Genomic DNA, 25,626 nt, shown 5'->3' with positions numbered 1-25,626 from the left:
CACATCCATTGTCTCGTCTAAAAGCATGACGTCTGAGCTTGATACAACTCAGTGTTGTAGAAGCACTTTGCATTTTGCTGCCCTGAAAGGAATGCCAAACCGTGCAGCAAGTTCATTTGAATTATTTGAAGTGGTCTGCATTTTTGAAGGACCTAAACCACGGAGGGCAATATCGTTCGCATATTCAATGCCTTTGGTTGAACTTCTCGGTGGCGTTTCGACTCCTGAGGTTTCAGAGGCAGGCAAGCAGTACATCAATAAAAAAGCTGAAGAGGAAACATGAGAAAGGACAGTCTTGCCTGACACCACTGAAGGTGAGTGACTCAGGCGAACGTCTGCCTTATACTCATACGTGCCTGCAGGAGTTTGCATACAGTGACCTAACAAGGGTTAGAAATTTGGATGGGGCACCTTTGAATGCCAGACACCACCAAATTTTATCACGATCGACAGTGTCAAAAGCAGATTTCAGATCGATGCGTTCTCGGCCAGAGCGAAACCCAGCTGGAATTTCACGAATCTGTCTCTCCAGATAATCGATCGGCCTACGCGAAATAGGGCCAAAAAACACCTCAAAAGGGACGCATACTAGGCTGATGCCTAAAATTTTTGCTCACTGTTTGAAAACTGGGATGACGGCGGGGTAGCTTTATTCGGCTGGCATTCTGTTTTTTGTTCCAAACCACCTGCATTATGGATAATAAACTGTTCACCAGAACCTCACCACCCCCATTAATGAGTGCGGGTCCAGATGACTTGCAGTGCTTGAGGATTGATATCTCACACTGGATTTCTGTTTTTAATGGTAGGTTCCATTCGGGCCCGCCGGGTTGTATACAAGGAGAACAGCTGAACTGTTCTTTGAGGTGCTCAGCCCATCGTTCAAGACGACGATTGAGGCAGTGAATTACCACTCTGGTTTTTCGCATACTGTTTCACTGACACTTGCCTTCTTTTGACCGGTTGCTCAAATCAGCTGAAATAGGGCGCGATTGTTGCCTGAAGTCAAAGCTTTCTGTTGGGGATATCAGTATCCCCCAGAAAACGCTGTGTTTTTATGTGCTAGCGAACTCCTGGCATCTTCAAGGTCAAACTATGAAAAATCAATGGCCTATTGATACTCCAAGGAAATTTAAATCCGACCACGTACAGGATACCATTCTTTCCACTGACTTGGGTTCGGAAGCTCCGGGCATCGCATGTTGATCGTGTGTTGTTGGATTATTAAGTTTGTGTCCGAGGTTTTCGTCTTCTTACTATTCGCCGTGCTAGGAGTCTGGATCAAGCAACATAGCTGGGGATAGAGTATTGCCACAATCCGCATTATCATATTGTTTGCTCGCTGCGTGACAGAACCGTAACACTTTCTCCATCTTCTGGGTGGTCGGAATCCACCAGCGTTCTCTGTCATTCCTCAAGCTCCTGGTTATCCAATGTTTGAGGGAGCTGCATGCGCTATCCTTTCTGGCTGCAAGGAGATCTGCTGAGCTCCACGATATCTAGTGTTCACTTGGTAGAGTCGGATGGCTTGGACAGACAGCTTTGAAATCTATGAAGGCAGCTTCACTAACCGGCCTCCATTCAGTCTTCTGGCAATCTTCGTCATCTGCATCAATTTGCGCACCCTGTAAATTTCTAGCCAGGTCAGGTCAATACACTTGAGCGACTGAAACTTGTCGAATTTGAGGAAAGGAACTGCACTGCTTTAGCACGCATAATGCTGACAAAAAGCGAAGTGCTAACTGGGGCCGCACGATGGCGTGATCACAGTCAAGTTGCGTACCCCAGAAGGAATGATAATTGTTAACTGAGGCTCTTCATCGGTAACTGATAGCCATACGATCCAAAAGAGACCAGAAATTTCATGTGGTGGATGGCCTCCAAGTAACTCGATGTGGGCGTCTGTCTTGGAAGTTCGTATTGGACTGGAACAGACGATGATCTGCACGCAACTGAAAAAGTCATTCCCCATTATCTGTACGCTCAGCATCGATTCCAAATCTACCACCCAATTGTGCCTTGTACGGAATTAGTCGCCCAGCTTTGATCAGGATTACTATATCCGTCCTTCTTGCTGACCAAAGCAGTTGTAACAGATCCAGATAAAGCCCGTCCTTCTCAGTCGCCGAATTGCTGTCTGTCGGAGAAAATATCGATACGACAAATAAGCACCGTTTACGGCATCGACCTGCATTGAACCTACTTGAGTCAGACAACCACACAGTGCAAAGGCGACTGTTTACTGGGATTCAGTCCAGTAAGGCTTTTCCAGCCTTGGGGCTGAGTGCAACTCCCACGCGGTACATGCCACAATCCACTGCATCCACCATCCATAATTAATTCGAATATCCGACAAGTAGTACAATATCATTTGTATTGCTTATCTCCGAGGATGTGTTCTGATTTAATTATTAGGAACAAAAATTCACATCCATAGAATCACTCACGATGAATGAGAAAAGGGTGCTTCTTATCTGTGTCCGCCGACTGACTTCCTCGAAGGGCTCTTTTCGCACAACAACGAGAAGAGTGGAAGAGAGTCAGAGGCTGTCAAACACTGACTTGGCAGCAAAGTATAAAAGCCATTACCAGAAAAATCAGCTGCGCTGGTCACTGCCGTCCTCCTGGATGGGGACCCCGAGACTGGCCGCATCACTAGCTAAAGACATTGTCAGATATGGCCCAGTCGCGCCCCCAATGGCGCTCGTGCATCCAAGCTAGTACCTTCAATGCATAGCTCCTTTTTAAACCCCCCACTTGACAGCCCACTGACAATGCTGGATTCATGCACCTATTTATCATCTCCCGCCTGCAATGCGCAGCTACCTACCCCCCCCCCCAAACCTCGATTAAACAAACCTGNAACTGTACCACGAGTACGCGGTTATTACGGCTGACAATGACGACGATGATGTGTCAAGGTAAATAACCAAACATACATACCTCAACTCCTGACGGATGTCCGACCATGTCGTAGTAGATTGCACTGCTGCCTTCCGATTTTCCTAACTGTTTTAGTCACAAGGGGATAATCAGCATCGTATTTGACTGATTCTACTTGGTCAGCTGCATCGAGGTAACCAAACTTTAACCCAGAGGTTAGGTGGAAAAAATTCCTAACTTGTTGTGCAAAACCGTTGCTGTGAATGGATCTGCTTACCACCTATAAGACCAACTTATATGAGGAATGTTTGTGAGAATACAAGTAGGGCACATACCTTCTGACCCAGACATCTCCTTAGGCACTTGGAAGTATTTAATCCCCTGTTTTATCGTCCAACTTTTAAGTACTGACTTGAAGTGATGGAATAGCTTTTTGGAAACTTGGTTGCTTCCAGCTGATTCACTTCACTTCGATCCTGTTCACGTGTTTGCTGTAAACGCCACATAGACTCTCAAAATGTTACCATAAAATTTAGCAGTGCTCTATGGCTTTCATTTATCATGTCGTTTTAAAATGAGAAGCTAAATTTCATTGCTGATTCGATTTCTTTTAGACATCCTGGTGATCATTTACCTCGAACTTGCGGTGAACCCACCGTCAACTGTTACTAGCGGAACGTCATAACTTCCTCCTATAGGGTCATTAGTGGAAGGTAGATTTCATTGTTAAATAAAGTTTGTCGTACGACACTCAAAGAAGGAAATTTTTTGCTTCTTAGCTGTAGTTTAGACAAAGGAAACATTTATCCAGTCTGATAACTTCATGGTCCGAGAATACTCAGTGCATGTACGGAGAAAGTGGGTTTTAGATTTCTCATTGACGGACGATACATTGTTATCGTTAGCTCTTTCTGGTTCGAAACACGAGGATTGTCCAAAAAAGGAATCGAGAGCAACACCAAATCATTCACATATTTTGCACACTCGGTTCCGCGTACTGTGAACATTATTGACCTGATTATGAAAGCCCGTTTCCAGTATTACATCTTGCCCTGGAACTATTGCCTGTTGTGTGGAGAACTTTCCTTTTGGCATGTGGCGACTTGACTGCTTCATGCAATAAGGCATTGCGTGAAAGAGTTTACCGTCACTGTATCGCTGAGTTTGTTAGGCAGCTAACTTTGTATGCGTCGGTTGTGCTTTGAGACAGTTTCATTTGTATGTTAGCTACACTTGGCCTACAACTATAAGAATACCCGAGATATCGTGCTGAATTAAGAAGCTACGAGCGCGAGAAGCAGAACAACACAAATGCCATATGGTACACAAGAAGGCTTTCATTCGATGTTCTGAAAAGGGAGCAGCTAGCACGAGGCAACAGGTGAGAAGGCTTGATAACCGAACTAGGGGAGTCTCAGACCAATCGCCAGCTTCCAGTCAGCCCCTAACCCAAGCAGTATCATGTAGCCCAGCTTTTTATGGCTGGAAAGAAATTTTCAGCGTAAAATCATTTAACCCGCGTTTAGCATACTTTAAAGATGACATGTATACTAATGGGAAGGTTCACTTGAAACTACCAGTTATACGACCCACATCTGAATGACCGTACTAATTCCAATGCACTTCACACAGACTACAGAGGTCTTTTTTCAGGGATATCAACCAGGTTAAGCTGAAAGAGCTTTCTGTGCGGACAGATTTATGAAATTAAAAATCAACAAAAATCTTATTCTGGAGTTTAACCAATACTGTTAATTAGCATCCTTTCAACCAATTCGGTAGGTGCTGATAAAGTATTTCGTTTTTATGAAATAAAACTTATCCATGCTTCATTATCTACCTTGATTTTGTCCTTCCAATGTTCACATTTCTAACAGGAAGCCAAACTCGAACCGGCATTGCGGTTGCTTCCTGCATTCTACGGCACAGTGATACTGGTCAATTCGTTTTCCATTTTTTATGAAGGTCCTCCGAGTAAGTTCAGTCTCTGACAGACTCTGTACCAAGTGTATTTGTTTTTACGCAAAGATGATTTACTATCTGCTGTCATACTCTGTCAGACGGGATGACAATACTTTTTCTTTATAACTTATGAATTGACAAAGTGAGATTTCACGATGGGAATTTCCCAGACTGGTATAATTGGGTTAAAAAGTTGTTATAATAGGTGCTAACGACCTGGCGAAGTTGGCTTTAACCACCTAACCATCCCTCCAGAACTTCAGTGTACGAAGATGATCCCGCACCGGACCGTTTTAGCGCTCACTACTTATGAATCATGTGATTTACTGGGTTGGTGTGAGTACAGTAGACGAACCACCGCTGCACTGCTCCAAACCGAACCAGTCACTCGGGAACATGGATTTTTATGAAATTAAAAGAATTCATATTCACACTTTCATCATTGAACGTTTCTACTAGCGATAAACTGGAATATGAAGTTCTACTCCTATCGCTAACGTCGGCTACCGTTTAGTTTGTCCGTCATTTACGCTCATTTGTCCTGACAGCATTGTTCACAGACACAACGGAGACACGAATTCAGATGGATCTCAGTTATATGGTACGCTGTCACTGAATGTGCTACACAAAGGCCGCCTCATGTTTTGTTTGGTACGGCATTCGAGATATCGCACTAATGGCATACCAAGCTGAACATACGTGTGAAGAAAACTGGGGGACTGTTCCTACCTGATAAGCCCAAAAGGAGAGTGAAGCCGGTCGTGGGCGGTCTAAGAGTTTTCACAAACATTATGAGTAATTTCTATCACGGAATCAGTGCCATTTTTGGTAGAGGCAGGGTATGTGTAGACTGTTCTTCAATCACCTTCACCCGATAATCTTCGGTTACTCTCCCAGTGATACTGGTGTTTCACTGTGTACTCGTGTACGCATCACTTCGTTGAAAACATGTCACAGCCAGCTAATGCTTACATAGGAGGTTCGCAAACTAAGTTTGGTCAATCCAGCTGATAGAGTCTTGCTCCAAAATGATGCTAAGATATGTTCACCTTAGTAGCTTTGGAAGATGTAGGTCCTCGATCTTGGACATTTTCTCTAGAGACGCAGGTCTCTTTCAATAATTCTCCAGTTCTCTCATTCATTCTTGCACTTTTGCAGGAATTACTTTTTCCCTATTTGTGTGGCAGTGAAGCACTATTTTGCCCACTGGCCTAGTCCTGCTTACGGAGATGACGACGTAAAACAGCTGAAAGATGCCTTATTTTCATCATCTCAGCACCCCAAATCTTTCTTAAATAGTGTATCCTTCTTACGTCGAAATAAACCTGTACCTCTCAGACAGCAACAAATGGAATGGCTTATTCAACTGTAAACAATTCACGTCACAATCTGTCTGTCTGTTACCAAATGACCGAGACGTCAAAGGCCAATCCAAACCCCCACGAGTTTGTGGACTAACGTATTTGTGGATTCACTCCATTGTTAGATACGTCACTAACATTTGATATGCCTCTGGATATTCATGCAGATGTTGACTGATGGATACGTATGTAAAACCCCTTTACCGAGGAAGGGATCAACACTCCTGGAGCACATCTTTTAATAATAGGCATACATAAAATTGTCCTATCTGAACTTGCAATACTGCATATTGTTGGCATAATTCAAGCAAAGATCGAATGAATAAGAAGTGATCATTGCCTGCAGCGTAGGCTTTATCCGATTCACAAACGAGGTTGTAGAAGTACAGTATAAGCAGCGAAGCCAGTGTTGAGCACAACCTCAACACAGTCAAATCTGCGGAACTTCCCATACATCGTTAGTTAAAAAAACAAGCCAATCAAGTCTTTTTGACGGGTGGTCTAATTCTCGTTCCAGAACGCGCTGCACAGCGATCCTGTCATGACAAGTGTGTCGCGCCTATCTGTCCTCTCTTTCCACGAAGGATGTGGATTATGCAGAAATGGTTATTTTTTCTTTGGATTCAACATCGGTTTAGGTGCACTTGCAGCTATCCTCAGGGATTTGCATATCCAATGAATCATTCTTATTATATGTCTCCGTTACTCAGTTACTCTTGGACACCTAAGATGATGTAGTAATTTGGAATTTTCTAACACCATCTTCCTTTGGTTAGGTTCTAGAGAAGGAAGCTTGTACCGACCAGTGCCTATGCGGAATGAAAAAAGTTGTGCGGATATAATGGCTTGCGGGCTGTTGAAAGTTCACAAGGGATGATCAGTGAAAACACCCTTTTGAGCACAGATGTTCAGTATCAGTTTGACTACTGAAACCTCATATCGGGTGCTCGAAATTTCATCGTAATAACGTTACCAGTGGAAACTTTCGCTTACGTATGACGGACAGAGAACGTACCCAATGGTGGCGCGTTTCACCTACTTTCTTGCCAATTTGACCATCATAGGAGGCCCAAAATAATCTTCGCCGAGTACCCCTTTTATGATATTCTTCAACCGAATGTGCTTCACAAGAACCGCCTAGTGTTTCAGTGGGTAATATATTCGAGATATCGCAGCCTGATCTCTTGAGGGAACGCTATTCATAAGGCTGACGTAGAAGGATTTTAGAAAACGTTTGAGTGGTGTATTTAAGTTTAACTTAGTGAAACCTACTTCCCGGAATTTCAGGTAAGAGTAAACCATTAAGTCTCTAACAGGAGTGCAAAAATGAAGAACCAGTTAAAGCCTGGTTTTGTTTTCGCCAACAAATTTCACCAGAACCACAGTGAAACCCCCGTACCATTGACTCTCTGAGATAACATCTGGGGTAAACGATTTTCCATGTTTATTTCTGTTGGATGCATTCGCATTTCTTGCGCGACACCAGCTTGAGTAATTCTTCTTTAAGCCACTAGCTTCACTGTTTTTTCCTGAACCTTGTCAGTTCCGTCAGCAGTCATTAAAGGGGTTTCCAGTGTCATAATTATGCTACTGATATTATGGGCGATGCTTTCGTTATCTCTCGTTGCTCTGATTTTCATAGTGATACTAAGGTAAATAACTATAACATCAACACCATAAATGGCCCTCCACTCTGGCCACACCATTGCTTGTTCTGTGAAGTCATGATATGTTTTGGCACTACTTAAGCAATACCGCATTTTCACTCAATGTGGTCGTCATCATCACCACCGTCGTTACCGAATGCAGCAACCAGATCAAACAATTTACTTTGCTGCAGTGTAGCCATCAAACCCGTGAAAGGAAGAAGGCCTTCGCTGCGGAGTTATTTATTAGAGAATGCCAACTGAACAGTTACAGACTATTGGACAGGGAGGCAAAACTCTCATGCATCTTGTTTACAAAAACTGAGTATCCATCTTCTCTTTGAAAGCGTCTTCCTGAACTTTCCTGGACGTTCACTGTCTGTTTCTCAAATCCGAGAAAAAGCTACAAAGCGACTCCACAAATTCCACAATAGATCTCACTTTTCAACAGACGCAAAGCGGATTTACGAGAAAACATACTATGCACGTGCCACCCATTATTAGCATCACCGTTACACCCGTAGCGGAGCATTAAGTGGATGCTTAAGCGGAAATATAATGGAATTTGGCGACGTTCCAATGTCCGAATATAAGCTTGCAAAGACAAACATCACTGATATCGCTTTGCGGTCTCTAACCAGGGTCACCTGTAGTTTTCTCAAATCATCTAACCTCAGGGTCTCTAGCTTGCAACCATCTGTCGAGCCTACATTTATTTACGGTAACAGCAATCTCCATATACCTATAGATGGGTTTTTAAATTTACTTCCGAATGTCAAAATAACAAACGGTTTAGGAAACAACATTTTGATTAATTTTTGTGCAAATTATAGCTGTTTATTCCCCGAAAATAAACGGCGACCCGAAACGGTTCAGTTTCTATGGGTAACATCACGTTCTTCCAAGTCGCACGTGAAGGCCTCCTCAGTTGATATTATGGGCGATGCTTTCGTTATCTCTCGTTGCTCTGATTTTCATAGTGATACTAAGGTAAATAACTATAACATCAACACCATAAATGGCCCTCCACTCTGGCCACACCATTGCTTGTTCTGTGAAGTCATGATATGTTTTGGCACTACTTAAGCAATACCGCATTTTCACTCAATGTGGTCGTCATCATCACCACCGTCGTTACCGAATGCAGCAACCAGATCAAACAATTTACTTTGCTGCAGTGTAGCCATCAAACCCGTGAAAGGAAGAAGGCCTTCGCTGCGGAGTTATTTATTAGAGAATGCCAACTGAACAGTTACAGACTATTGGACAGGGAGGCAAAACTCTCATGCGTCTTGTTTACAAAAACTGAGTATCCATCTTCTCTCTGAAAGCGTCTTCCTGAACTTTCCTGGACGTTCACTGTCTGTTTCTCAAATCCGAGAAAAAGCTACAAAGCGACTCCACAAATTCCACAATAGATCTCACTTTTCAACAGACGCAAAGCGGATTTACGAGAAAACATACTATGCACGTGCCACCCATTATTAGCATCACCGTTACACCCGTAGCGGAGCATTAAGTGGATGCTTAAGCGGAAATATAATGGAATTTGGCGACGTTCCAATGTCCGAATATAAGCTTGCAAAGACAAACATCACTGATATCGCTTTGCGGTCTCTAACCAGGGTCACCTGTAGTTTTCTCAAATCATCTAACCTCAGGGTCTCTAGCTTGCAACCATCTGTCGAGCCTACATTTATTTACGGTAACAGCAATCTCCATATACCTATAGATGGGTTTTTAAATTTACTTCCGAATGTCAAAATAACAAACGGTTTAGGAAACAACATTTTGATTAATTTTTGTGCAAATTATAGCTGTTTATTCCCCGAAAATAAACGGCGACCCGAAACGGTTCAGTTTCTATGGGTAACATCACGTTCTTCCAAGTCGCACGTGAAGGCCTCCTCAGTATTCAATGTTTATGCTCCATGGGCTCATACAGCACTCTGTAAATTCTCTGAGACCATGCTACACATGCGTGCTAAATAAAGCCATTATCCATTGAGACTGCGGATTTTCTATCAATACTTCATACTCACATGAAAATCCAGCACATGCGGATCGTTACTTAGATTTTGAGCCGGCAAGCCGAATATGCCTCAGAAAGAACATGATGACAGTCTCGATCACACACATCGCAAAATGTTTTTCATCCAGAAACAATTGCATGGAGGAGCTCAAACGTTTAGACAAGGTTTTACAGACATACAGCTCTCGGATACAGTCTGTCCTAGGGTAGAACAAAATAAATCGAGCATAGATGTCTGTAACTCTGATCCAATCCTTCATTCGCCCTTCGATCTCGGACTAACTACTAGATCCCAAAGATTGAAGGCACCGTTTGGAATTTTCTGTTTGTCCAGAGAGCAAACCTCGAGACAACACTCTTTGTGCCTGTATCTCAGAGCTACTCGAAATCTCCATAAACTTCAACGATCCAGGAGGGCTAAACCAAATAATCTGGCTGCAGAGCATGTCATGGATCCTTCAAAACTCCGCGTTTTGCTTCAGTTTCGTCATCAGCCTATGTGAGCCAGAATCCTCGCAATGACCACATATTTTGGTCAAATTCAATAAGAATGAATAATTTGAAGCCATCTGAACGGGTCCGCCAGTTTTACCTAATCGTCAGGTCACCAGTACTAGGTTATTTGCTTTTCTGGCTGTCACACATAAGAAAGAGTTCACCGCTGAGGTCAATAATGGTACTACTGGCTCCTTCTTCTTTCAAAACTTTGAAGACACCCAATTTATTGCGACAAAACTTCGCCTAGATCTTTTCAGCATTTCAGATTCTCGTTTACAGTCCTTCATAAAGATGGTTTCTCTATTCAGAATAACTTACAAACATGTTTGTTGCGTTGGTAAAGAATCAGGTGGATGTGGACTTGCAATTCGTTTGCCCACCTCGGCAAACAGATCAACAACCACTTGATACACCACCAATAAACGCGTCCGAGCTAAACATATTCCAACACATTGCCAAATCTGTTGCAAAAGACACCAAAATAGGACCCAAACCATGGGCAACCAGCATGCAAGTTCTGTGAGTACCTCCAGATCTTTCGAAACTAGCTAAGTTAAATAACGGAACAAAGATATACAGCTCTTGATAAAGGGGCCTCTTTCTGATGACAGACGGATCCGCACACATACTGTCTAGTTTCCATACTAGTAATAAGGTAGATGACACTCCATCATAGGTTCCGCCTCAAGTAATTCATTAAGTAGGTCTGGTCCGATAATAGCCCATATTGTGCCTGAAAATTTTTAATTGATTTTTTTAAAATCGTTCCATAGGTGAGCTTAAATGGACCACAGGAATGATAAAACACTTGAATCAATTTCTAACCACAGGTCACTGTGTAGCTTTCAGAATATACCGCGTAGGCCGCGTCAACGAACTGTGAGAGTAATATACGTTTATCAGCATTTGTAAAACGAACAACAACTCCAATGACCCACTTAGATCTCTTCAGACTTTGATCGCGCTGATACCTGACATCTATTTATAGTGATGCATCCTGTGGGAGTGTATATTTACCTCCATATACAGGATAGCTAATTAGGTCAGTAGCGTAGAAGTCTACGGTTAGGATATTAATCGTACTGTTGTTACCAAGGCGGTAATTCCTTTATTCAAAAAAAAGAGTTTGTGACAGAAATGATCAAAAGTGGCCACGAGAGAGTTGTTTGATGCGTTTTAGCTGATGGAAGTCCGAATCTTACACATCTTGACCGCGCCTCTTTAATAACAATATGAACCTCTCGACTGAAATGTGCTTACAACACCAACATTGAATCACTCAACATCGGAAGCTTAATGGACGACCGAAAATCATATAATGGGTGTAACTTCTGCTGACAGGTATTAGAACTCAGACTCAAAATGCAAGGGGTTGTACTCAAGTGTCTACCTCTCAAATATGCGCCATCATTCTTCCCATGACTGCAAGCAGTGGTCAGGACCGTGCTGATTCTGCAGTGGGCGCATTTGTACACTAGTCCTCCAGGAGCAACTGATCATCCGCACCGCAACAGTTCACCCAGTTAAGTAAATATCCTGATGCACTACACTCTGCCTATCTAGCATGTCAACACTAACTACCGAGTGTACGACAGCGTATGCTAGCAAGATCGCAAGCAATGAACTAGTTCAGATCACATTTTCCACCCACACTCACGACCTACTACGCAGATCCAAGAGAGCTGGAGGCGCGATAATGACTGTTCGTAAGAATCCACAAACAATCACGATATTTGGCAGCTACATTGCCCTTAATCACCTAACACGATTCGGTTTTGCTTTGTCGTCCCTTACATTTACTCTCATCCCTATAAATGACGACATCACCGCCCGTGAGAATCATTGCTGCGGACTGTTTAGGATCCACTTAGAGCAAGTTCGGTTCGTTGGAAGTTTGTCGTAGTAGGTTTTTACCTGACTTCATTCCAGCTCGATTGCGCTTGTCTGCGATAAGCTGAAAAAATGTGTTTACCACTCAGATCCATTCGTTGTAAGATAAACAGCTGAACTAATAGGAATCAAACTAAGAAAGACCAATTTATCGTTGTATGGCGTCTAAGCCCTGTTTACTAGCTTTCGTTTACTCGGACCGCTGGTAACCCATTCCGACCAAGTTGGTTTGATTGTTCTGATTGATGAGTGTACTGATATTCGCTTAGTATGTCTAGCAAGACACCGTGATGTGTTTCCGGTCTCCGTCGAACCACCTAAGGCCGGATTGTTTACACGTCTACCACCGCCGAAAATATGTCCAACGAAGGATATAACTTCAGGTCACCAGAGATACAGTGAACAGCAGCTGCATGCCATAGACTGAAAATAGTTGTGAATTCATTTTTCACTCCAACAAAACTAGAAGTCTTTGTTACTAGAGCCAAGCCATAAAATTAGGTGTGTTTATCCACAAAGTCATGAAAATTTTAATAATATTGTCTCACTGGACCTATACAATTCAGTTTGATATTTCGATAAAGTCGTTGACTTACTTCACAGTACCGGTACCCAGGCTGTTCCGGGGTTAAATGGATTAATGTAGCGTACTTACGGTCCGTAATGTGAGCTGCAACTCATGAATACACCTGGTATAGGAAAGTGACCGTCGTAAAAAACTGTACCTGGAAGCTCAAACGGTCTGAAGGGCATGGAAGACATACAAACCAAGACACCAGAAATACTTGAATATGAATTAAGTTTCATTTGGACTTGGCCATTGTGCCACATGTTCCGGGTGAATCCCACTCTGTGGTTCTCAAGTATCTATGTTCTGGATTTCGGCTTTTATTATCACAAACGAGGATACAGAACTTTTCAATATGCATTATCCAGTCCTAATTGGATGGACAGAACACGGCAATATATATATATATATATATATATATATATATATATATATATATATGTGAAAAATCACTACTGAAAAAGATTCGTTTTCTGTACGGTTCACTGTCATTAGGACTGCATCACTGCTAACCCCAAGCCATTAGTTACAGAACCATTACTTTATCTAGCAACAGACAGAAAATTAAACCAACACAGTACGGTTGAAAAAAGACATCCTTTGGCAAGAAAACAACCCATTGCCGGAAAACGTGCCCTACCAAAACGATTTATTTTAAATACATCTTTCCTTTGCATTTCGGGTTCAAACCAGTTCTTTACAGACTAAGAGGATGCCGTTCTTTGGCACTTCCTCCACTTTGAGGTTGTCAGAGTTATCAAAGTATGCCGGGGATTTTCCGAAACGGATGGGGATGGTCTCAAATATTGCCGTAAAGCAGATGTGAAGACTAGTTGACTGCTTATTGAAAATTCGTTCACTCAAGTAAACCTTCAATAGGATAAGGGGAAATTATCAAATAGGAGGATTTGTTGTTGTCGACTTTGCTTATTACGATCACCAACTGCGTTACTAGTGTGACGATGATACCACTGATGGGGAGGCACGCGAGTAGTATGTGTAGTTCGTGGAATTTTGCTTTGCGTCTTTTGAAAAGAGGAGATCTGTTGCGTAACATTTGCTTGGATTTGAGCTAGGAATGATTGGAGTCAATGAATCTCCAAGAAAGTTCAAGAAGACGCGTTCGAGAGAAGATGTGTCCAGTTTTTGTAAATAACATGCAAATTAGAGTTTTGCTACCATGTTCAATGGTCTGTAACCGGTCAGTTAGCATTTCCTAATAACTATCTCCGCAGCGAAGACCTTCTTCCTTTCACTAGTATCTGGCACAAAATTAGGGGTCAGTGACTACTTCATGTGCCAAATAGGGAAAGGTTGCTGGGCATTAAAGCGTTCAGCTTCCCGACTCCAACAACGCAGTAGATTCAGAGGATACACTGAGTGTAAGAAAGACGGAAACGCTTTGAGGGATAAATGAAGGCTTATGTGATCGAAAGAGGGAATAAGAGATGAGAAACCGCTTGATACATCTCAGCATTACCAAGTTTCATGGTTATCTGATAGCCTCTTCTTTTCGGTTAATTCATCGTAAGAGGCCACAAGATCGTGAGTATCTTAGAAACACATTACGTGTATCCTGAATACACCATGGTATCAAATATCAAATGTCAAAATCTGTAATTAATGCATTCGAATCAGCACGTTGAACTGACCATGTTTTTATGTATAGCGGTCCAATGTCCCGTCTGTTTGTGTTTGCTGAAGCTCTTTCTGGATGGAAGGGAAAGATGGGAGGGTCTCAACGGCTCTTAGTCATGTTCACCCCCTCTGCAAGGTTGGATTAGCAGAGGCGATCTCAACCAATGTCACAACAGTCAAATCAACAAGGAGACATTACTCAGTTACAAAGTCATTTCACTCACTCAGTTAAAGTGTTAATTGGTCGATTTCGTTGTGAACCTTAACCACTTACTCTTCTTAAGCTCCAACATTATTGGAACAAATTAACTCACCCGAGCAGTTTGTAAACAGTAGTGTGTGACAAGACCTCTGATTGCTATCTGACAGCTTCGCGGAGACCAAACGTAATAGACGTTTTGTTAGTTGAGCTGCTTCCGAATCAAGGTCTTCGCAAACCGCCAACTAGTGATGATCTGTGAGAATATATGTGATTCGATAATTTTAACACCAGCTTTTGGCCATTTTAGTCACCAATATAGCTTTTAGTGAATAAACATTCAGAAGACAAAATACTTCATTGGGGAAGTACTTTGCTATACCAAAAAAGCTGACTATACGGAGTTCAATAAATCTTGAAAATGTAAGAAATACCATAATCATTTGTGCAAAATTTACAATAGCCTGGTGTGTGCACAGTAAGAAGCTGGTACTCTGAAACCTGTATGCAAGCTTAGGTAGGATGCCTTTTATTTAGGATAATAGCTTTCCCCACCAAAAAATGAATTCATGCGATCGAAAAGTTTCCAAACATTTGCTGTACAGCAGAAAGTTCTGATGGATCCATCTATCAGCTAAAGTCGTCATCTTCCAGGAACAGAACTGTTATATGTAACTGCTATTTCTACTCTGGTGTCCGGTGCGAGAAAAGAACTCACTGACAAGGGCACACAACAGCTTTATTCCAAACAGACGAGTGCATGCAAGTGCAAAAGTTACAACGTCCAGACTGTCCGAAAAACGTTTAGTGAAAGCCCATCAACATCCATCGTGCTTCAATGAAATGCCTAAACGCTGATCACTTTCGGTCGCGCTTCTGTGGCGTGCCTGAACACACATCAGCTTTTGCTGGATTGTTTGAATGATTGACTGGTCTGGATGCTTTCCGGCTCTCCCATTGAGATTTTGTTGGAGCAGCAGGTTCCGGGCGTCCTGGGTTTACCCTCAGGAACCTGACCTTCCTGATAAATACTATTGGCAAGTTTCTATTTATTCTTTTTCCAGCAGTTTCCGCCCACTTTATCCCTCACTGAGATGCCTACCGACGTCCTATATGAATCTCATATTCACTTTTATCGTTCATTTTTCTGCCCGAAACTACAAATGGCATGAAAGCGACGCATAATCGATATTCTCTTACCTTCTACTCAACAGTGTTGCATTTCGATCGCATCCCATTGTACGGGGTGTTTATTCTTAGTTGCGGCTGTGGCGTGATTGCTGCAATCTGCATAAAGTTCATCCTGGTGCCTCGCTTGCGACGCCGCGTTTTGGGTAAGTTCTTATTACATGCAGAAAATGTTCTCTTTTTCGCACAAGAGCAGTGGTAAGTAAACCCTTTTTGCGAATTTTACCCCTTCATTTCAAAATTGACAGCAATTCTCCCTAGAACGTTTTATTACTCGATAGAAATGTGCTGCAACTCTAGATTCATACTTCAAGAACTAGAAATAAGTAATCATCTACCAAATACAGTTTGTTTTAGTGGAGTTGCATCAGGAGTTGTGAACAGTCACGTTATGCTCATACAGTCTCATGAAAATCGACAACACCAAGAAGACAGTTTAAGTGAACTCCCCCCATGGCTGCATTTCAATAAACAATTTGGCTTCTATGGTTTTCATCAGATCAAGAAATTGTCAATGTATACGAAGATGTACAGCAGTCACTTGCGTTCTGTGGTACGTGTGGGACTTTACAGATAAAGATGTTAACATATTTGTCATCGTCAACTGTGAGGACGCAGCTGGGTTGACTAATAATCAATTCAAGTTCCTAACTGGTATTGTTTCTTCTAAACACACAGCCGTGGACTACGTAACAGGATTCCAACCCGGCTTCAATTGTTCTTCCCCGTTAGGTGGTTCGAGATGCATCTCATTGTCTGTAGAATATTCAGTCTTAGCGAGATATAATGTGATGGCAATTGATACAACTTGTTTCACTCCCCATTGCAGCTTTATCACGCGCAACCGTATTCTGTCTGACAAGCAACTTATCGACGTTCGAAAAATGATAATTGGCATGAGCATACAAGTGTACGCAGAAGTTTGTGATAGAACTTTGACACCTTGGCTTTCAGCTGGAAACTGATTGTGAGGGTGAAACAAAAACTCAAGCATAGATCAGTGGTTTTATTGGTGAGGTCAGTCATGGCTCTCTGTCTCCAGGTTAGCAAAACAAAAAGTGAAATTTTCCCCAAATGAAAGATTGAGGTGGACCTGTTTCTGCTCTACAAGATGTTTTATGAGTCTCAGTTTAGCCGGCTGTGATTTTTTTGTTTTGCTATAAAGCCATGTAGAGAGTCATTCATAACAAACACGTTAACCAAGAATCTGACTTCCTGTTATAGACAATGACAGAGACCAAGCTTTGTTCTCCATCCTATTCATTCTGATATCTCTTTTGCATTTCTTCCACCGGCTAAGTAATTTGGGCTAACCTGAACAAACTTACGAGTTAACGGAGGTTTCGTCGTGCAAGTGAGAGGCCGACAAACCCTGTGTACAGCTGTTTCATCCTTATCGGGAGTCATCATTAGTGCATATCTCACGAAACTTCAGAGTCTTTTCTTCCGGCTAGCAGCTTGAACACTCAACTGTTCGATCATGATGAGTTGTCATGGTGACGAAATCCCCAGATAGAGAGAGAGAGAGGGATTTTGTAGTCCATCGCCTGGCGTATTTTACAAAGTACGCTTCGCCCAAACCACCGCCTACAATTCGTGTACCAAATGTGCACTGGGAATGACTTTAGTAAAATAACCGATTTGGAACAACTGCATGTTTCATAAAGTAGTACACTGGTTAGTGAAAACGAATCCCTAATGTTCTCATCCAGGATGTGTACTTTTCCCCCAAAGATTTGTATTGTCATGTCTGTGAAAAGATAACTGTCCTAGGCAACAGAAGTGGCGCGGACCCAACAGTCTTTATTGAGGCCAAGAATAGTTTACGTACTTCATATGTTAAATGGTTTCCACCTGGATTTTCACCGCTGCTCCAAGAGCTTATAGCTGTCACCACAGGGCTTATACTTCGTCTCGGTACCAAGTTTGCAGGCGGGTGTTCCACGTATCATACTCTGTCTAAAACATTCAGTGGGCCTCTCCATTAGGCTTGCCAATTCTGGCATCTGTCTGCTTCAATCAATGATCGCGGACCACAATCGAAAGCGATGTGATCCATCCCTGGATTGGATGTCACTCTGCCGCTGAGGATTTAGGCTTCCTTGGCTGCTACTGTGTTGCATTCATCCATTAAATGGTTTTTTAAAGTGGCTAGGGAAATCCAGTGACCCGGTAATGCAAAGCAACGATGGTTGTGTGAAATTTGAATATCTGTGCCATAACTCTGCGCCATGCTTCTCTCTTGTGTTCTGGAGATCAAATGGAGTGTTCGGAGTTTGCGTAGGGACGATTGCTGCGGCGGTTTGAGTTGCGGGTAGTCACATTATTATGGCCAGTGACAGTGATTCGGACTCCAAATCCTTATAGATTTAGATTAGTGAAATTTCAAACACTTTTCAATGAATCTCTGTGAGTTTATCGTAATATATGACATTGATGGCAATGTCGCACTACTTCCTATCGAAGAATCCGTGGAGCACTCTGACAGACTAAATCACTTTTGTTTTCATCCAGTCAACTGATGTCGCATTCACAGTGCTTTTTCTGTAGAAGAAAGGCCTCAAACTCTCGCAATAATTAACATATCAAACTAAATTGATAGCGCTCAGACCTCCAGACTGCTCCGAGTTTATTATGCCTCGCAATTGTAATTGAATGATACTTGAGTTATGGTGACACTGTTAGTAACCTGGTTTTTACCGTCCAGTCGAATCATTATCTAATTTGGGTGAATGGTTTGTACGTATCATCAAGTTGCCTTGTCGTTAACCTGTGCGATTTCAATTTGGGCTCTAAAGATCAGGCCATGAAATCCGCGTCGATGCCTCGACGGCTTGTTGTGGCCTTCCGCGCACAGACAGGCCCTTGGATGATCGGACCTGTCTCGCTTTTGTCTTCCTCATTTGAAAAGCTCCAGCGACCACCGTGTCGCCTTGCCGGCCTATTTGGCCTACTAAGGAGTAGTCGTAGGCTTGTGAGGAGATGTGACTTGTTTGCCTGTGATCCAAATGTAGGCACATTTACTGGGATGGTTCTAGAGGTTGATTAGTTAAGGTACGTCGATCGGCAGCCATGGGGACCTATTCCAACTCCTCGCGACCGAAAAATTATACCAATAATATAAAACGAACGCCATAGATGCCTCACTCAACATTATTGACGATACTTTACACCGCATCCCGTTATAGTGCAACAGTCATTAGGTGAGTTCATGGCGGTTGTCGGACGGAGAGAGGCGTGGGGTTTTCGGAGTGGCAATATCGCTTAAAGTCGTTTCGCAGAGTAATGCTAACAGATCAATTTTTACCGATCAATAAACATCTTTTTCCAGTTTATAAGAATAGAGGCTTTCTTCTGGCTGTGAGGTATTGAAATTTTCACACCTTATCGCCTAACTTCCTTCTGACAAGTAATGAGAAGCTCATATCCCTGAAGTGGCTCTGATGGATCATTAGCCCTGAGAAAACAAACCGGTGCCAAGATATGAACTCTAACCAGCGCTTACTCTGACGCAGGTGGCATATTGGTTTATCTGTGTGCTCAAGAGAAAGGCTACAGAACAGACATTAACAGACTTTGCATTGTATACTCCAAATTCTAGAACTACTTCGCCACTCTTTGTATGGCTTGGAAAAAATTGTATCGTTCAGCTGCAGCACCCTTTCGGTGATTATGTGTCATGCCATCCGAAAGAAGCACAGGGCTTGGATGATGACAGGTTCCCCAAGCCTTGACCGAGGAAGTCGAGTGGCAGATATCGGGGTCGAACCACGAACCTTCCGGCCAGTGAAACGGCGCTCTTACCACTGAGCTAGGAAAATACAACGGAAAGGTACTAGTATTGGGGTGACGCGCAAAACCCTAGGATAAGCTGATAGTACACGGGAAAACTTTTATAACGAGATAAACATGAATTTCCGTACTTGCAAATCTCCGGACATCGAAACTTCCGACATTGCTGTACATGTTATTTTGAACCTTCAGAGCTACTTCATTATACGTAGTATTTTAACACATTCGTATTTTTGTGACGTCCCATCACTGACTGACTAATTTTATCGGAAAAGTCAACCGGGTTTTCTCCGGAACCCGTTCCGTTGATTTGATGTGTTCGGTACTTCCAAACAATAATTAGAATTTCCGGCTGGACAGGTGCCAAAGGTCTTTAGAGTCGATCGTTTCATGCCAAACTTTTTCGCTGTTCTATTGTGGAAAATTAGATAAAGCATGATTAATTCCCCGTGGGATGTTGGCGTATTCTGTCGTTTTAAAAGTCGGAAAACTAGCTTTGACACCACATGCATGGGATATCAGCGCCACAAAAATAGGTTTTACCAAGTTTTTCTCACTTCTATTCTTGGTGAGTGCGAAAATTCCAGTTAGGATTTTCAGTGGCTGGGTTCTATCCCATTTTTTCAGTAGTTTGGGTAACTTGAAAAAAACAGGCACATATTTGTTTCAACCGTTTTAGAAACCTCTAAAATGACTTTAGACTTTTGGAATGATTTTCAGGAGATGCGATCAGTCCGATAGAGTCGGAAAGAGAGGAATGTTTAGTTTATCCTTCTTTCTCAGATCTAATTCCAACTAAACACAGTGCAATAAAGACATGGGATAGGTCGAACAACTTCCATCTTCATAGGCGCCATGACAACTAACTAATGTTTGTTCTGAGTAAGAGCCCTGGCCTTTCAGTCATCAGTCATATGCCCATGTTTCATAGAATTGATTTTGGTGGCAAAGAGCAAAGTTTTCTGTCATTATACATCCCAGTTTCGTATTTGGTTCAATGTGATGTCACTTTGTTATTCATGGTTGTTGCACGGTATGCCTAAACATAATTATTCTCGTCTAAAGAATGGTACATCCTACATCCTCGGAATTTAACGCACAGTATCACTATCGCCCTTATTAGCTGATTCGGGGCCAATTCCAATATGGAAAACAACCTGGTCTAAACTTCGTCCCACTCGAGTCCTCATCGTCTCACACAGTTACAGTACTAGCTCACCCGGAGCTGAAGTCCCGTCAAATCAAATAGAGAAGGTTGCTACGAGCTCGTTGGAGGCCGATCACAGTATGCCATCAGAACAGCTGCCACCGAGTTACGATAAACAAAATGACAAGATGCCGGACATTGAGGTGGAAACGAACACTAGACAAGAAGAAAGCACACATGTTCTAGACTCATCAGATGAGACAGGAAAGCAACAAAAGTCCGAGCAAAAACCACGATGGCCTGTGAAGAAACTGCACCCGACCAGACCTTTCCCATCGTTTCCAGGGGCAACCGAAGTTTCCGTACCAAAAGGTGAAAAGTCCTACACCGGAGTTTAATTTTATCATGACTTAACCATTTTCTATAATCTGTATTGTACGTTCAATAGTACTTATTTGGCTTTGATGTTAAACTTTAACGTAAATTATACTTCTGTTTCAGAATTTACCGCCCGTAACAACGCACATTAATATCCATCAGTACTGATGCGTTTTAAGGAGAGTTCAAACTGTTTAGAGACGAAATCAAGAGGCCCTACTATGGGGAAGCTCCAGAATTTCGGTAGATGTCTACCCAGCTAAATTCATGATTTTTTCTGTTGGTGAATGAATCATGACTCTTGACAACTGGAATGTGGGTGATTTTCAATTGGTTGAGCAGTACACCAGAATCTCAACTTCACAGTTGTTCTGTGGTATGTAAGCCAAAGTGGAGATTTGGCGGAAGGCATCTGACTTTTTCTAGCTCCACCAGAAGTACATCCGAAGTTGCTCCGATTGATTTATTGATACAAGAATTTTAGTTGACCGTTACTTTAGGCAGTAATGTCCGGCAATTCTTGACGCTCACCCTATAAGTTCAACACATTTCCAAAAATGCAGATACGATTGAGAGAACACGACAAATTTGACACCAAATTACTTTACTGTGTAGGGGAATTCTGTAAAGTAACTACCTACAGAATCAATCGAACGCATTCACTCTAGAGCGACCAATGTTGGAGGAATGGAGTCTGAACAATTGCTGGCCTCCAGTGACTCTGGACCGAGTGGTCACATCATCATCACCACTATCATCTTCATCGGCAACATCACCTTCGAAAGTGATTCTGCACTGCCATACAAGTACAAAGTTTAAATGTATTTCAAGCAACTGGTGAGGAAAGTCGGTTCATAAGCTCATGAGCTTCATTGGAAAGATGGCTTATTATTCTTTACGAATAGCGGAAAAATTGCAGTGAAATCATAATTAACGGGATAAACAGTATAATAACTTGATGTTTCATGAATTCAATAGTAAAATGATTTTTTCGGTTAAATGATTGTCTGGGACGTCGACCAAGGATTTTCCCCAGGGAATCTGAGGAAAAAATGGCAATAAACCAATTCAGATCAATTCACTTTTTAAGCGGGGAGCGCGTTTGATTACGAAGCAAAATTTCCTTCAGAGTTCCTCCTGTCACCCATAAGGAAACTCCAAACATGAGGAACGACAGAGTAGTCCTTTCAGCACCCTTCATCAAGTCCAAAATGAAAATAACCTTCTGCGAAACCACCGGAAGAGCGAACTGAATCAATTAAACAAAATCCGAAATTGGATAGAACAGTTCAGTTCATCATGACGGCATGCCTACAAAAACCATTTCAACAATGGAGGAACAGCATCAACCAATCAATCAATCAATCATTCAATCAATCAATCAAACATTCAATCAATCAATCAATCAATCAATCAATCAATCAATCAATCAATCAATCAATCAATCAATCAATCAATCAATCAATCAATCAATCAATCAATCAATCAATCAATCAATCAATCAATCAATCAATCAATCAATCAATCAATCAATCAATCAATCAATCAATCAATCAATCAATCAATCAATCAATCAATCAATCAATCAATCAATCAATCAATCAATCAATCAATCAATCAATCAATCAATCAATCAATCAATCAATCAATCAATCAATCAATCAATCAATCAATCAATCAATCAATCAATCAATCAATCAATCAATCAATCAATCAATCAATCAATCAATCAATCAATCAATCAATCAATCAATCAATCAATCAATCAATCAATCAATCAATCAATCAATCAATCAATCAATCAATCAATCAATCAATCAATCAATCAATCAATCAATCAATCAATCAATCAATCAATCAATCAATCAATCAATCAATCAATCAATCAATCAATCAATCAATCAATCAATCAATCAATCAATCAATCAATCAATCAATCAATCAATCAATCAATCAATCAATCAATCAATCAATCAATCAATCAATCAATCAATCAATCAATCAATCAATCAATCAATCAATCAATCAATCAATCAATCAATCAATCAATCAATCAATCAATCAATCAATCAATCAATCAATCAATCAATCAATCAATCAATCAATCAATCAATCAATCAATCAATCAATCAATCAATCAATCAATCAATCAATCAATCAATCAGTCAGTCTGTCTATTTCGGCTAAAAATGTTCCTTGAAACCGTTTGATCTCATGCGGTTGATTCTTATTGGTACTGATCTGTGACCTAATGGGTATCCACAGTGGAACTTATATTGGACTATGGATTAAATCACTGATTACTTTAAAATGATTGTTGTCATTCGTTGGGGCTCAAAACCACCGTTTATCCCTTGGCACCCTCAATCTACCCACCTTCTCGGATATCGACCTCCCTCTGCGAAACCTCAGCTTACTGCTCATCCTGCTAACTTGCTTAGCGGATTCGCAAGTCTTGGAAATATCAGCTCCACTTCTCCCTAAAGGGTTTAATTTCCAGAAATAAAGGAACGCAAACACCGTTTGTCACGGTGGTTTTCTGTTTAGCTGTGATCAGACGGTTCACAAACACGGTACTGCACACCTAGCATGACAACTGAACTTTCTTTGCAAGTGAGTGGTCACATGTCTGATACGACACATGCAATGAAAAGTAAGCGGAACGTCAGGAAGCGCAGTTTTCAAACGAGGCTAGTAGCTCTCCAAAGTATGCGGAGCACAAACCCTCGATAAAAGATCAGTTGTGTGTCTGCTACTCCAGACGAACGACTCAGGTTTTTAGAGGATTTTCTTCAAAGGGGAAAGACGTCATAAAGTGCTGATCTGCTACTGTGACGGTGCTAACGATTACTGATATAAAGTTTACAGAATCCTGGAAACACAATGGAGACGCTGAACTTTCCAAATGATTTTTTCGAAAGTAAATCTGTGGATCATGCGCCTTCTTGTCCAAAAATCCTGAAGTGCGCTTGCATAGGTAGGACGGATTATTTCACCCTCAAATGTTCCTGATATCGTGCGGGATTGAAAATCTGACGGAATATCATTGCAAACAACTCATGACTGAGCATACTCCGGCCTCCACTTTCAGGCGTGTGACCAATAAACCTTTACTTACTTTTAGAATACGTTCAGAAATCATTTCGACGATTTAAAGGTGAAAAGCGTTTGGCGATTCAGTCCGGTTTTATCAAATGTGTAACTACGACTGAGCATTTTCGACATATTTTTTACATCATACGAAGGCTATTCCTCTTATTGTTGGCTTGTTTTCGACAGCACGTTGTGCCACATGTGACCAGTTGGCTGCACTTGTTCCTCGAACAATGTGGTCTCGCTGCTTTTCATATAAATCAAAGAGAACAAAACAGGTAGATAGGAAAAGTCAACAGGAAGTGCATAGCTAGCTAATTATCTTAGCAAACCGGATGACGGTATAGGACCTGAAATGATGCTGTGCCGAATCCCCTGCTTGTAATAGCAATTCGCTCTGGTATAGTTATCCAAGGAAAAGTCATTCCAGTTGTGTGTCCCGGTTTCACTCAATTTAGCGCTCTAATCAAGTAGTATGTAACCTTCATTAAGGAAACTACTCACAAGATTGCTAAAAATGCTTTGACAGTCCACAACCGATTTCACCCTTCTTGTGGATGATCAGGTAGACGCAGTCCTCGAGTAACCTTGCTTGATGCGTTTGATTCAAACAGTTAAGGCAAGTAAAGATCATTTGTCGTTACTCCAGTCAGGTGTCCGACACTTTTCGGACACCTATTTCTCCAATTCTAAACTGTCTTATCGAATGAATAAAAAGCCTTGTACTGCCGGATATTCGGCAGTAATTTATTTTCAAAACCATAATCTCCGTTTGAAAGTAGCATAGATTAATGCGGGTTTATTTTTCTTTCCTGTAGTTCTCGAAATAGAAGCAGTATCGGTGGAAAACTCGCTGCCGAAAAAGGATGCAATTCCGTCAAACGAGCAACAAGAAAGCGCTGAGTCTGGAGGAACTCAAATGAATAGCATGGTTTGTTTTCTCGTTGTAACGTCAACCCTCATTTTCATAAAAGCTTGACCAATCCAACATCTTCCGTTGCATATTAGTATGTTGATTGGTTGGAAGTGTCCGTGTCCCTACCCGACCTTGAAAGCCACCTGTGGAACCTATTGGCAAGCTGGCCTGTGTTCTGTCCCAATTCTGCAATAAATTCAGTCAAAAAGTGAACCGGAGGCGAACACGTATTATGCTGTGTGTGCCTAATGTGGGTTTGATCAAGCGACTAATTGGTGATGATCGGTATCGCGTAGTTCAACGTTAGACAAGGGTATAGAGACTCTGTCCGAAAAAAGTATTAAACTTTCTTACTGAAAAGTGGACCCTGATCAGATTTCACAGCTTCGGGAAAACGGTACGGGACCATACAGACAAGATCTAAAAATTTGGCAT

At 41.8% G+C, this 25,626-nt stretch overlaps 1 protein-coding gene across 1 annotated transcript in view; it reads left to right on the top strand.

The window, feature by feature from the left end:
• Positions 1-25,626, top strand: part of T265_12798 (hypothetical protein) — a gene marked incomplete at both ends in the record, with an annotated part of 44,725 nt that overhangs the window by 9,798 nt on the left and 9,301 nt on the right. The window contains 4 exons of the mRNA XM_009165576.1: positions 4,761-4,857; positions 15,892-16,011; positions 20,781-21,176; positions 25,094-25,206. Coding sequence (XP_009163840.1) covers positions 4,761-4,857; positions 15,892-16,011; positions 20,781-21,176; positions 25,094-25,206 — 726 coding nt within the window. The remainder of the gene's footprint in view (positions 1-4,760; positions 4,858-15,891; positions 16,012-20,780; positions 21,177-25,093; positions 25,207-25,626) is intronic.

This window comes from Opisthorchis viverrini, assembly GCF_000715545.1.
Source record: "Opisthorchis viverrini unplaced genomic scaffold opera_v5_16, whole genome shotgun sequence".
NCBI lineage: Eukaryota > Metazoa > Platyhelminthes > Trematoda > Opisthorchiida > Opisthorchiidae > Opisthorchis > Opisthorchis viverrini.
This window is presented reverse-complemented; position numbering and strand designations above follow the sequence as displayed.